Source organism: Enoplosus armatus, chromosome 5 (assembly GCF_043641665.1).
Source record: "Enoplosus armatus isolate fEnoArm2 chromosome 5, fEnoArm2.hap1, whole genome shotgun sequence".
Lineage (NCBI taxonomy): Eukaryota > Metazoa > Chordata > Actinopteri > Centrarchiformes > Enoplosidae > Enoplosus > Enoplosus armatus.
Window position 1 is genome coordinate 782,208 of NC_092184.1, and position 14,559 is coordinate 796,766.

A 14,559-nucleotide genomic window follows, 5' to 3' on the forward strand; every position below is an offset into this window, starting at 1 on the left:
GTGTGTATATATATATATATATATATTTCTTTTTTATTCTTTCCTTCTTGTTTTCCTATTTCTCTTTTCTGTCTGTTTGTTTGTTTGTTTGTTTGTTTGTTGGACTGTTGCTCTGTTTTATGCCTGATTATTTTGTGACTGTGTGGCCTCTTCTGTCCTGTCTTCTTCTTTTGTATTGTTTCACACTTGTATTGTCACTCAATTGCACAAAAAACAAAAGTAGTCATTACGTCATGTAAAAAGGGTAGAGGGGGCAATTGCACCTTCCCTACCTTCCTACCCCCCTACCCCCGCTTCCGGCGCCCTTGCTCGGACCACAACCAATCTTCGAACTCGGCCTTCATTTTGATCTCAACTACACACCTGTAAAGCTTTGTGACTGCATGTCGCCCGAGTGTGACGCTATTGCACTGACAAAATCTGTCCGCAGACAGACAGAGAGACAGACAGACATATAAACACCTGGCAAAGTACTCAAAATCACTTCTGTGGTCGTTCAGCTACAGGAGACGTCATCATTTTGCCAAGATAAAAACAATACCAGCCACACACGGTCGCGGCTGATGAAAACAGGCTACATGGATGTGCACAGAGAAGCAGCTAATCCACTATCATCTTGTGGAAGTAAGGAGATAGAAACATACGCTCTACACAGAGAAACACTGACAGGTGTTGGTTTTGATTTTGACAGACAGGACGGAGAGCTAGAGCATCCGAAACATGACACATCGTTAATAATTAAAGCTTGCTGAAGATTTTAATATCCTGTAGTCCTGTTGATTGAACGCACGAAGACAAATTGGATCAAAATAATGCTAATGTAGGGTAAGTAGGCGAGAACACGTCAGTATAGTCTATGAGGTAACAAGAATGACAAAGGATAGGATGTCTAAGTTGGAGAATCGGTTAGTAAGAGGTAGCAACAGAATACTTTGAAACATATACACAAGCTTACTCAGTATTGATTAATTTAAGTAGCAAGGAGGATCCACTTATCTTAAAAATAGCTATTCCATCATGATCATTCCCATAGATTATATTGGCAGGGAACACCATCTATTTATGAATTCAACAAATAAACACAGGGGTTTGTTCAGCATCAGCTAAATGTCAATATTAAAAGGTCTCCAAGTTAGCGGATGAATTTCCTTAACTGCCTGTTTCTCTGTTGCAAAACTCACTGAAAATAAAAGGGTTGAAAACACCGGACACAATAAAGAACACAGAAGAAGATGGAGAGTGTCAACGCTGTCTCAAAGTACCCGAGACTTCAGCCACGTGTCTGTTAATTGTAAACCTACTCAAGTGGGTGGAATCTGTGGGAGAATGCAAACAAAAAACGCGAAGAACGTCTTAGAACTCTTTCGAAACTTTATTTCAGAGGAAAGCGGCAAGCAGCCTGAAGTTGTCGACGCTGCACATCGCCTGGAGAAGCAAATGCAAACTCTCTCGGCCTCGAGGAATCATCACCCCCTCACTTCAAGGAGACTACAGAGATTCCAGAAGAGATTCTAAGGAGCTCTGCTTTGCAGAGGATCTATCTCATAGTGACAATATGGCCTGCGGTGAAGAATAATTGTATAGGACTCCTTAAAGATAAAAAAAAGGTCGCCTGTGCAGATCTGTTTTTACAGCTGAAATGAGGGCAGTAATAATAGGTCTGCAGTGGGTTGAAGAAGTGTGGTGTGGTGTTCTGCATAGATTCTGCTGCTGCGCTCTTCAGCATAAAATCAATAAGAGACGATCTTTTCTGACTTTTCAGAAAGGGCTGTATTAGATTCTGTTGGGGTGTCTGCCTACGTGGGCTTGAAAGGGAATGGAGCAGACAAAATTGCCCAAAGTGCTACAAATAAGTAAGACGGGGGAAGGAAAAGCAATCATTAAAAAGGAATAATGAGGAAAATGGTAGGAAAGATGGGAAGGGGACAATAAGGGGCGACCAGTTCAGAAATCCATGAATGCACAGGGTGTCAGGGGGGCCAAATAGGAGGGAGGAAGTCATTTTAACTGGGTTAAGGTTTGATCACACAGGACTCGACAAGACTGGTGAGGAGTAATGTGTCAGAAAAAAATGCTGTCACTGTAAAACCACACAAAATGTTGAGCATATACACATGGAATGCAATAAACACAACGAAGAGGGAGCGGCTCCTAATAAAGATTAGAAAGACAAGGTTATGTGATAGGACCTAGCTAAGCCTAGCCTGTATTTATTTAGTATGTTGGTGTATCTATTGTGTTTGTGTGCTTGTTTGGTTTGTTATTTATTAAATAATTACAGTGCTTCCTGCTCATGTAGGGATGGAAGGAAATGAGACGGTTGACACATTGGCTGAACAGTGATTAAAACGACATATTGACAAATTGACAATATACAAACTGACATACAAGTGCCATTATACAAGTAAAGCAGAGGTTAAAACTATCATAAAGGATTGTATGCGTAAAACCTGGCAGGGATACTGGGACTTAATCGGAATAATGCCTTATTCCTATTCTCTTCAATTGACAAAACTGATTAATCAGTCCTTACACGCACACGAAAATTTGAGCATTTCACTCTGGTCCTGAAATCACTTCCCTGGCAGACAGAATCACCTTCAAAATCCGGCTAATAGTCTATAAAACACTTAATGAATTATAACCCGATAAGGCCTCTTAGATCATCAAGTGGAGGTCTTTTAGCTGTACCCTGAAGTAGATCCAAGTCCGATGAGGGTGCCTTTAGTTCAATCAAACAAGCACCCTACTAGACTATGCACTCACTGTAAAAAACTGGAAACTGTAAAACATGAAGGCTACTGATCGACTGCGATAGGTATGATAAAGAAAGAAGAGAATTAATATCAGTACTAAATGATGGCACGAGACATCATTAAAAGTATGCAATCTTCTGATGAATTACTTAACAGGAATAATCGAGAGAATTGTTTTTTCTCTGCCAATATTCTGCCCCAGGCCAGTAGGTGGCGGTAATGCGCCTTTACGCTGATTTGCCTACCGCCATTAAAACTCGAAGAAGAAGAAGAAGAAAAAGAAGAAGAAGAAGAAGATTGAGGCAGCCGTTGCTGGAAACTGTCCGACTTGACTGCAGCTTTTTGTCACCGCCCCCCTGCCCTCGTCATCTTTCCAGGCGAGGGGCAGTTCATCTAAGATTCCCCGAGTTCATCTCGAGCGAGCCCTGCCCCACCTGTCGATGAAAAAAGCCAAATGGCCGGCAGCAGACTGGAGAGGTTCGGAACCGTGTTTACCCGGTAAGAGAGCAACATTTCACGCTGTGCACGTGAGCGTTTGGTAACGTTAGCTAGGCAGCTAACAGTGGATAACGTCAATATCAGCCAAGGCCTGAGAGGAACACGCCGTGCTGTGTCGTTGAGTCAAAACCGGGATCTTAAGCGAATAGGTTTTCCTGCAGCAGCAGGTGGTATCATTAGCTGGCGTTCAGCTACGTCAGGCCGTTAACGTTACATTGACAGTAAATAAAAGTCACGCGATACCACATGTGCAAAAGCAAACGAGCAGACGGTAAATGAATGTCATTTTTCAAGAGCGTGACCGGTAACGCGAGTGTAAAGGTGCTGTGTTATGACGTCACGCGCATGCGACCAAAACTGAAGTCCTTAAGTCAGTCAGGAATAGTCTTTAAGAATGGTCCTAAACTCTGACTTATGAGTTAAAATACATTTTTTTTTAAAAAGCTATCAAAGAGTGCTTCAGTGCTGGCTGCTGTCTCAGTAGTATATGCACAGTACATGACAATACAATACAAATACAATACAAATACAATACAATAATAGGCAATATGATTGAATTCTTCTACAGAAGAGTGTGAATCAGGACGGTTGGCGGAGAGGATCAAAGCACAATTCAATGAGATATTGTTAGTCACGTGCAATGGTCAAAATTAGTTTTTTTTTCAACTGACATAACTCAGTAATATTGCCTACTGTAGCTTTAATATTGTATGTGTACGGTCTCGACCTGCTCTGTATGTAAAGTGTCATGACATAACCTTTTTGGTCGGCAGGGTTCGAGATCTGATGCGCTCTGGAGTCATGAAGCCGACGGAGAAACCCATCTGGTATGATGTATACGAGGCTTTTCCACCAAAGAGGGACCCACTCTACGTGAAGCCACATACCAGACCCTGTACCAAGAAACAGGAGGCTGTGCCTGAAATCTTCTACGGAGAGGATGAAGTCAGAGCGTAAGCCTCATTCTTGCAGTCGTGACAATAGTAGCTGTACACGCGTAGAACATATATTCAAATATTTTAAATTTGAATAGAATAAAATAAAACAATATATGCAGTTGCTTATATGAAGCCTGGCCAATAAAACTGTCAAGTTTTATCCTCAAAACATGTGCAGCTCCCCCACTTGACAGGGATTGATGCATCTACCTGAAGATTTTTTTAAAACAGGATTCCACTCAAATGACCAAACAGCTTTGCTTTTTTTTCCCTCCTTTTTATTTCCCAAGGTAATAGTCATTAGTCATTTGGTGAAAAACCTTTTTAAATAGAAAAAAAAAACACAGAAGAAGAAAATATATACATATATGCTATTGCAAATCAAGGTAAATGAACAGGAAAATGTTTATCATTTAGCATCGTAACGATTGGCTTAACAAGAGGTAAAGTATGTATTCTATTGCATTTCAACATGAAGCATTTTAGAATGATATTTATTTATATCCCATCATGCAGTCAATTTCATCAACCCGTTTTCTAAGCCATCGTAAGCCGTTAACGCACTGTAGCTGAAAGCATATGCAATTATTTCATCATTTCACCATGTTTGTGACCAAAAGCAAATCAGCATGTACTTGGGAAGCATTCAACAAACAACCCCCCTTTTATCGTCCCCATTACCAACAGAGTCGCAAATAGATTTACAACTCGTGGACTCGTGAACCCCAACCAGCCGGTAACCGCAGCGATCTTCGCCAGTTCCGCATCTTACCGGCTGCCTTTCTGTATTTTGTAGATGTATTAGTCTTGCTCGTGTTAGCGCGGCGTTCGTTTACTTCCGGACTGCCCCCATGACGGTGCGTGTATGTTGTTCTGGGTGGACCCACCCTCCATCTTGATCCTAATATTTTCTGGAAAACCTGGTTTGACTTGACACAACAACAGCTAAGTACGGGAGATAGACAATGCAAACCGCCATGAAAGCACGTAACAAATATGCCTTGGCTCTTAAACAGCCTATTGTTTCCCTCGATAAAGGAAATTGCTGCGAGTGACGTGCAAACAGCCAATCATATAACAGATGTGTTGTCCGCATGTGACACAGAAACAGGAGCTGCGCGGAGTGAGGAAATGAGTGCAGACGGTGAAGAAACTGGATTGAACAAAAACTTAATGTTGGTGTTGCTCATGTCGGCATTAAAAGTCATAAGATGTCTCTGCAGGCTCCACTCATCCACAACTGTCTGCCTTTCAGGAAGTTCTATAAGCAGTATGGGATGGGTCCTCGGCCTTTTGATCTCTCCAAATCGAACTTTGTTTCTCCGTGTCAGAGGTATGTGTTTTCTCAACATAATTTAGGTGTGGCTGTTTTTATTTTACGAAAATAGATGATATACAATTATGAGGTGTAATGTCAGAATCTGGAGTTGTTGCACATCAAGTGTAAGGTTAAAAAAAAAATGAAGACAAACAAGTTCATTCAAAATAGTGTTTGTGTCTTGCAATTCCTGTACGTTCCAAAGTACATTAAACATATTCTTTCCAATGTTATTAAATGTTTTGTTTTCTCTCACTTTGATCCCGCAGATTTGTAGACAAGTACACAGAGTTGAAGAGCCTCAATGAGCTGGATGACTCTGCTCTGTTTGAGGAGACTGGGAAGGCTTTACTCGCAGATGGAATTCTGCTAAGAAGGAGAGGAGCTCCTCCTGTAAGAGTCTTGCTAAATGCATAAATACTAACCAGGGACACCGCCTAAAACCTCTATGCTTCAAACCATCATCAATCAATCAAGCAGCTGCCGATCCCGACCTCATGCTGTCAGTGGCATTGTCAGCCTTTTTGTGCTCTATCGTTGTGCAGCACAGGGTGACAGGATGGCAGGCTGCAGCACTTTACAAAACAGGTCTTTCCTCAAAATGACCTAACTGTGTCAGAGAACCTCTGCTCTGAACCCTAGTTTATGCTCATGTGAGCAGGCCTCCATAGATGTGAGCCTTGACTTTGCGCGGCGCGATCCGCTGCATAATTCTCCGAAATGACGTAGCTGCTCGGCCGGTCTAGTTTCACAGGAGTTCAGAGGTTCATGACCGCGCGCTGCGACAACTTGCAGAGCCGCGGTGACCTCATTTCCTTACATGGGGTCACGTGTGAATGGAAGCAGGGGTCGATGCGCAGGGACATTTGTACGGCCCCGCCTCAAGACCTAGTAATGTTTCAGGGAAAATGCCGGTATGGCTGCCTTGTGGATGAAAGCAGTTACATCGCAGGCACAAGCACATAAAGGGTTAATTACCTCGTCTGACGAAAAGAGGCTTTTACATGGAACAAGGGAGCCAATCACAAGACTCAGCTGATGACGTATTTGAATGCGCGACTTGTTTACAGTTGCCTTGCCAACGCTTTCGCGGGTGATTTGATCACTAAAGCCTGAAAAATACATTACAAGAACACCGGCACCGGACAAAAACAGCTGAAAGGTTATCCCAATAATTTACCGGGAACTATGTGTGAAAGAGGCTCGACACATGGGCCAGACTCTCAGTGCTCCCCCCAGCTGCAGCTGCACGATGTGATTGTGTATTGGGGGGGGAAAAAAAAGATCAAAAGTTTCGATCGGCCTCTATCACATCTTTTATTGATCTGCCAAATTTTCCACCTCCGCCAAGTGAAATACACTATTTCGAATTCAAAAATATGCATAATCACAAGTGATTGGAAAAGTCCACACAGTTAGTAGGACAAGCTGTCCAATGAATCCAGAATTCTCAGTGAGCCATGATAATAACTTATACAACCTTCTCTCTGCATCAGCAACAATGACTACAGGTAAATTGTTAACGTGTGTGTGTGTGTGTGTGTGTGTGTGTGTGTGTGTGTGTGTGTGTGTGTGTGTGTGTGTGTGTGTGTGTGTGTGTGTGTGTGTGTGTGTGTGTGTGTGTGTGTGTGTGTGTGTTACAGTTCAGCTGTGTGGCAAAATATTTTTAGCAAAATATTAAAAACTGCAGACAGTTCAACTGTCTTTACAACAACAAGTCCAACAACAACAGCAGTTCTGTGTTTTTTAAAATGAAATTACATGTATGGCGAGAAATCTTGTGAATCCTCGGAGAAGAGTGACATATTTTCCAGGAAGTAACAATTTTGAAATCAGGAGAGCACCCCTCAGTCCTGTATAGTGCTGTAGTTGCAGCAGATAGATTTGAACGCATGGTCACAGTACTGCTTTTGTCCTGCAGGCGTCAGCAGAGACCAGGGATCCAGTGCGAGAGCTGAAGCTAACGGACATGTTGGCGGAGCAGCAGCCAGTCGGCGCTGGCAACAAGGAGACCGTGGAGAACAACACATAGACCTCTGCAGCTCAAGGACCATTTGACTTTTAGAAGCCGTAGTTCTGGTTTTGCTCCTCCTCCTGGACGTGATGGTCCTCCTGTAGAACACAGATTTATTTCAACCACCAACTCATGACATGCCTGTCAGGGATCTTGCCCCAACATCAGGAACTGCACTGTGGACTGTTTGCATGCCAGTTTCATGTTTCATAAAACTGATGTCACTTTGATGTCAATTCCCAGGGTGCACTTGCACCACCAGCCATATATATACATATATGTGTGTGTGTTTGTGTTAAAGTATGTAATTGTGTGTGTGAATGAAATTAAAGGTACTCTTGTAACGTGTCAATAGTTTGTGGGATTAAGTGTTTTCCAGCAGAGATGTACAGTGTGTACCTCCTTCAGAAGAGCTTGAGTCACAGTACTTATTTGGGCATGACTGTCTCATGCAACAATTTGAGCCCACTTTAAAAAAAAAAAAAAGAAGAATTTACAAATATATTATACATTTATACTAATGCCTGTACAGTACAGAAACTTGAATGATCCTCATCTGGGAGAGAAGAATTATGAAATCATGATTTTGAATTTTGTTTCCCCATATATTTCCCTCCACTCCCATTTTCAGGTTGGAATGTGTTCCCAGTTAGAGGTGATGCTCTCATGTCTACTTCAGTCTACGAAGGGGCGGAACAAAGTCTGTCATTGACTGGTGTGTCTCCGTTTTGATGGTAGAAGTAAGTCTTTATTAACAGACCTGTTTGCAGAGCAGACTTTTTTTTTAGATTTTTGATGTCGTCTAGTCTTTAACTTAAAGTCTATGTAATGATATATAAGAACTGTTTTTGTTGAAAGCAGTGTGGTTTTCCATGAAGTGTAACTGTAGCAAATCCCACCAAAAGATGGTCTGACACTTGACTGATGATTTCAGATTTATTACAAAACCACCGTAAGAGCTGGTTACAGAACACAAACATATCAAACATTTCACTCAAAGTGACTTAATTTTGCTGTTACTGCAGGAACTTCCTGCCCTTCTAAACCAAACAGGAAATAAGACAATATGTGCTTAAACAGGCAAAACACGTAATAAAAGCAACTAAAATATTGTTTAAGTGGGCTATCTCTTTTCTAGGGCTAAAACATGAAGTGGGTGATTTACAGTAACATTGATATGATGATTGTATGGACCATCTTCAAATCACATTTTAAAGTAACATTCAGTTATTTTAACCCCCACGTGAACTGTTACAGATCTTGCAGGTTAAATGAAATCATTGGTGGGTTATTAGTGGTGCTAACAAATCCACGGTGACTGCACTGTGCTGACAGTTAAACGTGTCCAGGGCCAGGACGTATAAAGCTGCTCAGAGTCGTTTTTTTATGATGTAATTTCGTAATACATTTTATTCAGCGTTGAGACTTGGTCTCAGCTTCCAAATGATTCCTGAGAGTTCCGGAGTGACCAGCCGATGGCAGCGTTGCAGCACGGAGGCAGAGGACAGGCTTTCGTCAAAGAAAATAGGTATACAAATGTATGATAATGAACTGATGAAAAGGTTTGATGTCTGTCACCAGTTCCCTCATAGCATGAAAAACCCTGAAACCATACCATTCACAACATGATCAATTCAACATTAATACCGTTAGTGTGATTCTTCTTATTTATGTATTCAATTCAATTGTATTTATGTAGCATAACAGAAGTTATCTTTTCATCTAGAGCAGGTCTAGACCTATACGTATATTGATAAAGATAATTGTGAAAAAGCCCCCAGTTCTGCCCTATCTCTCCCCCCACTTGAACTATGCCTTCTCCAACTCAAAGTGCGTCTAGCGCAAATTAGTGAAAGAGTTCAAGCGCTCGTCATGTTCAACTCACTGTGTGGCTACATATTAGCAGCTAACTGTGTAACCATACTATGCTGTTGGTGTGACTGTGGCACCCTGGACATTTCATTGTGTGTTCAGGCCCTGGATAGACTCATGAATTTAGGAGACTGCCGCTAGTCTCCTAAATGGGCGGGGCAGTGGCGAAACCCACGTGACACTGATACAGGAACTAACTCTTGAGTTGCACCGTCTCCTTTCTAAACCGCCTCTGAGATTATGTTCCTGCAGTAGAGGAGGCTGCAGTTTCAGGACTGCAGTTCTAGGACCCCAGCTTTTTTCTGACACCACCACCCTGGTAGCTCACCTGGTAGAGCGCATACCACATAAGGCTGAGGCCTTCCTGCATCAGCCGGGGTTCGAGTCCAGCCCGGGCCCTTTGCTGCATAACAGCATGTAATTTTCTGTCTCTCACCAAGCTGTCACTAAAGGCAAAAGCATCTTAAAATAAAGAAAAGTGCAACCAAGGCAGCTTCAATAACACAAACTGAAACTATGACTTTCAAAGTACAATACTATATATAGTTTCATAGTGGGATATACTTTCTGTCCAATAACTTACAGTTGTAAAGGTTTAGGTCACCCAAATAGTACTTACTGTCCAAGTACTTATAGTTTTTAAGGTTCATCCAACCCAAATACAACTTTCTGTACAAGTACTTATAGCTTTAAAGGTTTATGTCACCCAAATACTACTTATTGTCAAAGTACATATAGTATAGTTACTAGATCTTAACCAGATATTTAAAAGATTGGAAGGGGACTGTGGGGGGAAGATTCAAAATTATGTATATTTTTTAGGGTAACAATAAACAACAATAAACAATAAAATGGGAATTCATAATTAGGAGTAACCCCCTTGAGATATACCATCTTGCTCAAGGGGCTAGTTGTTGGAGCTGGGATTGTGGGGGATAATGGCAGGGTGCTTCGCCTTGCACAAAGACCGGCGTTCAATGAAGCACTGACTGGCAGTAGATGCAGTGGTAATGCAATTGTGGTTGGCAATCTAACCCACATCTGTAAATGGTACACCCTAAAACATAAAAACATAGAATTGTAGTATTATTATTTTACGATCATATTAGAATACCCAAAATGTGAATCAAGTATCTGGTCACCGCAAACAAATCAGAGAGGGACTTGTTCTGATTCATGTGCTGGCTAGTCATTGCGTTAAGTGGGCAATTAATATAAGACACCTAGTTGGGTGTGCCAAAATTACACTACGGTGTAGGCTAACAGTAGCTATCATAAGCTAACAGATGATTGTTTGTAGTGCCTTTGAGACTTTCATGCTTAGCCCTTCGGCTCCTTAGCTGCTCACACTTCGGCTACCCAACGTAAACTTTGCTGTCAAATTCAAGACACCAGAATAGTTTTTTTCGTAATGTCAATGTAATGTAATTTATATAGCGCCAAATCACAACAAAAGTCATCTCATGACACTTTACAAAATAGAGCAGGTCTAGACCGACTCTTTATAATGTTATTACAGAGACCCAACAGTTCCCACCATGAGCAAGCACTATGGAGACAGTGGCAAGAAGAAACTTCCTTTTAAGAGGCAGAAACCTCGAGCAGAACCAGACTCTAGGTGGGGGGGGGGTCATCTGCTTTGACCGGTTGGGTTGGAGAGAGAGAGAGAAAGAGACACATAGAGAGAGACACACGCTCTATTGAGCCATGTATTCCTATAAGCCTCAGCAGTAATGACTTCATGAGCTTCTTTAATGATAAAATTCTAACTATTAGAGACAGAATTGATCACCTCCTGTCTTCAGGTGGTACCTTACCTTCAAACACAGGAATCTCAGAAATAGCTGTAAAACCTGATGTATATTTAGATTGCTTTTCTCCAATTGACCTTCACCAAATTACTAAAACCATCTCTTCATCTAAGCCATCAACTTGTCTCTTAGACCCCATCCCAACCTGGCTGCTCAAAGAGGTTTTACCTTTAGTCAGCACTTCTTTACTAGACATGATCAATCTGTCTTTATTAACAGGCTACGTACCACAGTCCTTTAAAGTTGCTGTAATTAAACCTCTTCTTAAAAAGACCACACTTGATCCAGAGGTTTTAGCCAACTATAGACCTATATCTAACCTCTCCTTTCTCTCCAAGATCCTTGAGAAAGCAGTCGCCAACCAGCTGTGTGACTTTCTACATGACAATAGGTTGCTTGAGGACTTTCAGTCAGGTTTCAGAGCTCATCATAGCACAGAGACGGCACTGGTGAAAGTTACAAATGACCTTCTCACTGCAACAGACAAAGGACTTGTCTCTATACTTGTTTTGTTAGATCTTAGTGCTGCATTCGACACCATTGACCATCATATCCTATTACAGAGACTGGAACATTTAATTGGCATCAAAGGAACCGCACTAAGCTGGTTTAAGTCGTATTTATCAGATCGATCTCAGTTTGTACATGTTAACGATGAATCCTCCATGTACGCCAAAGTCAGTCATGGAGTTCCACAAGGTTCTGTGCTTGGACCAATACTATTCACCTTATATATGCTTCCTTTAGGGGATATTATTAGAAAACACTCCATACATTTTCATTGCTATGCAGATGATACCCAGCTATATTTATCGATCAAGCCAGAAGAACCTCATCAGTTAGCCAACCTCCAAGCATGCCTTAAGGACATAAAGACCTGGATGACCTGTAATTATCTGATGTTGAACTCAGACAAGACAGAAGTTATTGTTCTTGGCCCTGAACACCTCAGAAATACAGTATCTAAGGATATTGTTACCCTAGATGGCATTGCCCTGGCCTCCAGCGCCACCGTGAGGAATCTCGGAGTTGTCTTTGGTCAGGACATGTCCTTTAACTCCCACGTAAAACAAACTTCACGGACTGCCTTTTTTCACCTCCTTAATATTGCAAAAATCAGGAAGATCCTGTCTCAAACAGATGCAGAAAAACTAGTCCATGCATTTGTCACGTCTAGGCTGGATTATTGCAATTCCTTATTATCAGGCTGTCCCAATAAGTCCCTGAGGACTCTCCAGCTGATCCAGAATGCTGCAGCACGTGTACTGACAGGAACCAGGAAAAGAGATCATATTTCTCCTGTATTAGCTTCTCTGCACTGGCTCCCTGTAAAATCTAGAATAGAGTTTAAAATCCTTCTCCTCACCTACAAAGCTCTTACTGGTCAGGCACCATCATATCTTAAAGAGCTCATAGTACCCTATTACCCCACTAGAGCACTCCGCTCCCAGAATGCAGGGCTGCTTGTGGTTCCTAGAGTCTCCAAAAACAGAACCAGCCAGAGCCTTCAGCTATCAAGCTCCTCTCCTGTGGAATCGGCTCCCAGTTTGGGTCCGGGAGGCAGACACACTCTCTACTTTCAAGAGTAGGCTTAAAACTTTGCTTTTTGATAACGCTTATAGTTAAGGGCTGGCTCAGGCCTGCCTGGACCAGCCCCCTAGTTATGCTGCTATAGGCCTACACTGCTGGGGGACTTCCCATGATGCACTGAGCTTTCCTCCTCTCCCTCTTCATCTTTGCACATTCATCACAGTCCAATGCATGTTACTAACTTTATTTCTTCCCCGGAGTTTCTTTGTGCTTTGTCGACTCGCAGGTTGCTGTGGACCAGTGGTCCTGGTACGCCTGGATGCTGCTGCCGCCATGGGCCTGCCTGACTCTCATCACTACAGTTATTATGTTTAGTCGTAGTTCTGTCACTATTAAAGCTCCTATTATTAATCTCAGCTAATATTACAGCTATTTCTACTGTTAGTGCTGCCATACATCTTTGCCTACCTATCTGTCTGTCTGTCTGTCTGTCTATCTGTGTCTCTATGTCTATCTCTCTCTCTCTCTCTCTCTCTCTCTCTCTCTCTCTCTCTCCCTAAAACCCAACCGGTCAAAGCAGATGACCGCCCACCTAGAGTCTGGTTCTGCTCGAGGTTTCTGCCTCTTAAAAGGAAGTTTTTCCTTGCCACTGTCGCCAAAGTGCTTGCTCATGGTGGGAACTGTTGGGTTTCTGTAATAACATTATAAAGAGTCGGTCTAGACCTGCTCTATTTTGTAAAGTGTCATGAGATGACTTTGTTGTGATTTGGCGCTATATAAATAAAATTGAATTGAATTGAACATAGAGACACAGACAGACAGTAATAACCATAGCAACTATAATAATGATGGAAATATGACTAATCATAGTTACAGCTGTAATAATAACTGAAATATGACTAATAATAATAATTGTAGCGATGAGAGTCAAGCGGGCCCATGGCGGCAGCAGCCAGGCGTACCAGGACCACGATCCACAGGAACCTGCGAGATGAGAAAGCACAAAGAAACTCCAGGGAAGATATAAAGTTAGTAACATGCATTGGAGGGACGTGAATGTGTAAAGATGGAGAGGGAGAGGAGGAAACCTCAGTGCATCATGGGAAGTCCCCCAGCAGTCTAGGCCTATAGCAGCATAACTAGTCCAGCTGGTAAAACAGATTTGTCTCCAAGAAGTTTGGCAATGGCTGATCCAGCCACCCCTCAATTGCCCCAACCATTCTGGTCCGAAATGGGGAAACCAGCAGACAGTCCCACATGAGGTGTGGTGAAAGTACCCACAGAACTCCAAGCCTTTTAAGTCTGACTGGAGTCCAATAATATCTATGAATTATCCTATAATGTGTAAACTTCCTCTTACTATCCCTCACTGGCCAGCCCATGTTATGAACAACATTCTCCCAGACCTTTCGTCCAAGCTCGGTGTCCAGGTCCCTTTACCATAGCATCCTCAGACTCTCATTTTTTACCGTACAAAGCATTTGCCGCTATTTTATAAAAGGATGATTGTTGTGCATTATATGGAAGCTTTAAAAACTTGCAATACACTTTCATCCTGTCCTGTATTGTAACCCAAAGACTGTACACAACTTAATGATTGGAGGTATTTCCAAAGATCCCCTTTGTCAGTTTGATTATATCAATCTTTAAGACCCTGATAGGAGTAGAACACATTGTGGCTAAACCCTTAGCGTTCCATGCCCTCCCCTACCATTTTCTTAATTGCAGGATTTTCCTATATAGATGAGTAACCTTTTTTACATTACACGCCAGAGTGGAGTTTAAAGGTTTTTGAGACCGAGCATCTATAAATATAAACAAC

At 42.1% G+C, this 14,559-nt stretch overlaps 1 protein-coding gene across 1 annotated transcript; it reads left to right on the forward strand.

Moving 5' to 3' along the window:
• The first annotated feature begins 3,127 nt into the window (after window positions 1–3,127).
• Window positions 3,128–7,873, forward strand: mrps23 (mitochondrial ribosomal protein S23). The gene is made up of 5 exons (XM_070906314.1): window positions 3,128–3,254; window positions 4,028–4,207; window positions 5,448–5,525; window positions 5,780–5,903; window positions 7,432–7,873. Exons 1-5 carry the CDS (start codon window positions 3,211–3,213, stop codon window positions 7,540–7,542), a joined length of 537 nt encoding a protein of 178 aa, XP_070762415.1. The 5' UTR covers window positions 3,128–3,210; the 3' UTR covers window positions 7,543–7,873.
• The last annotated feature ends 6,686 nt before the right edge of the window (window positions 7,874–14,559 follow it).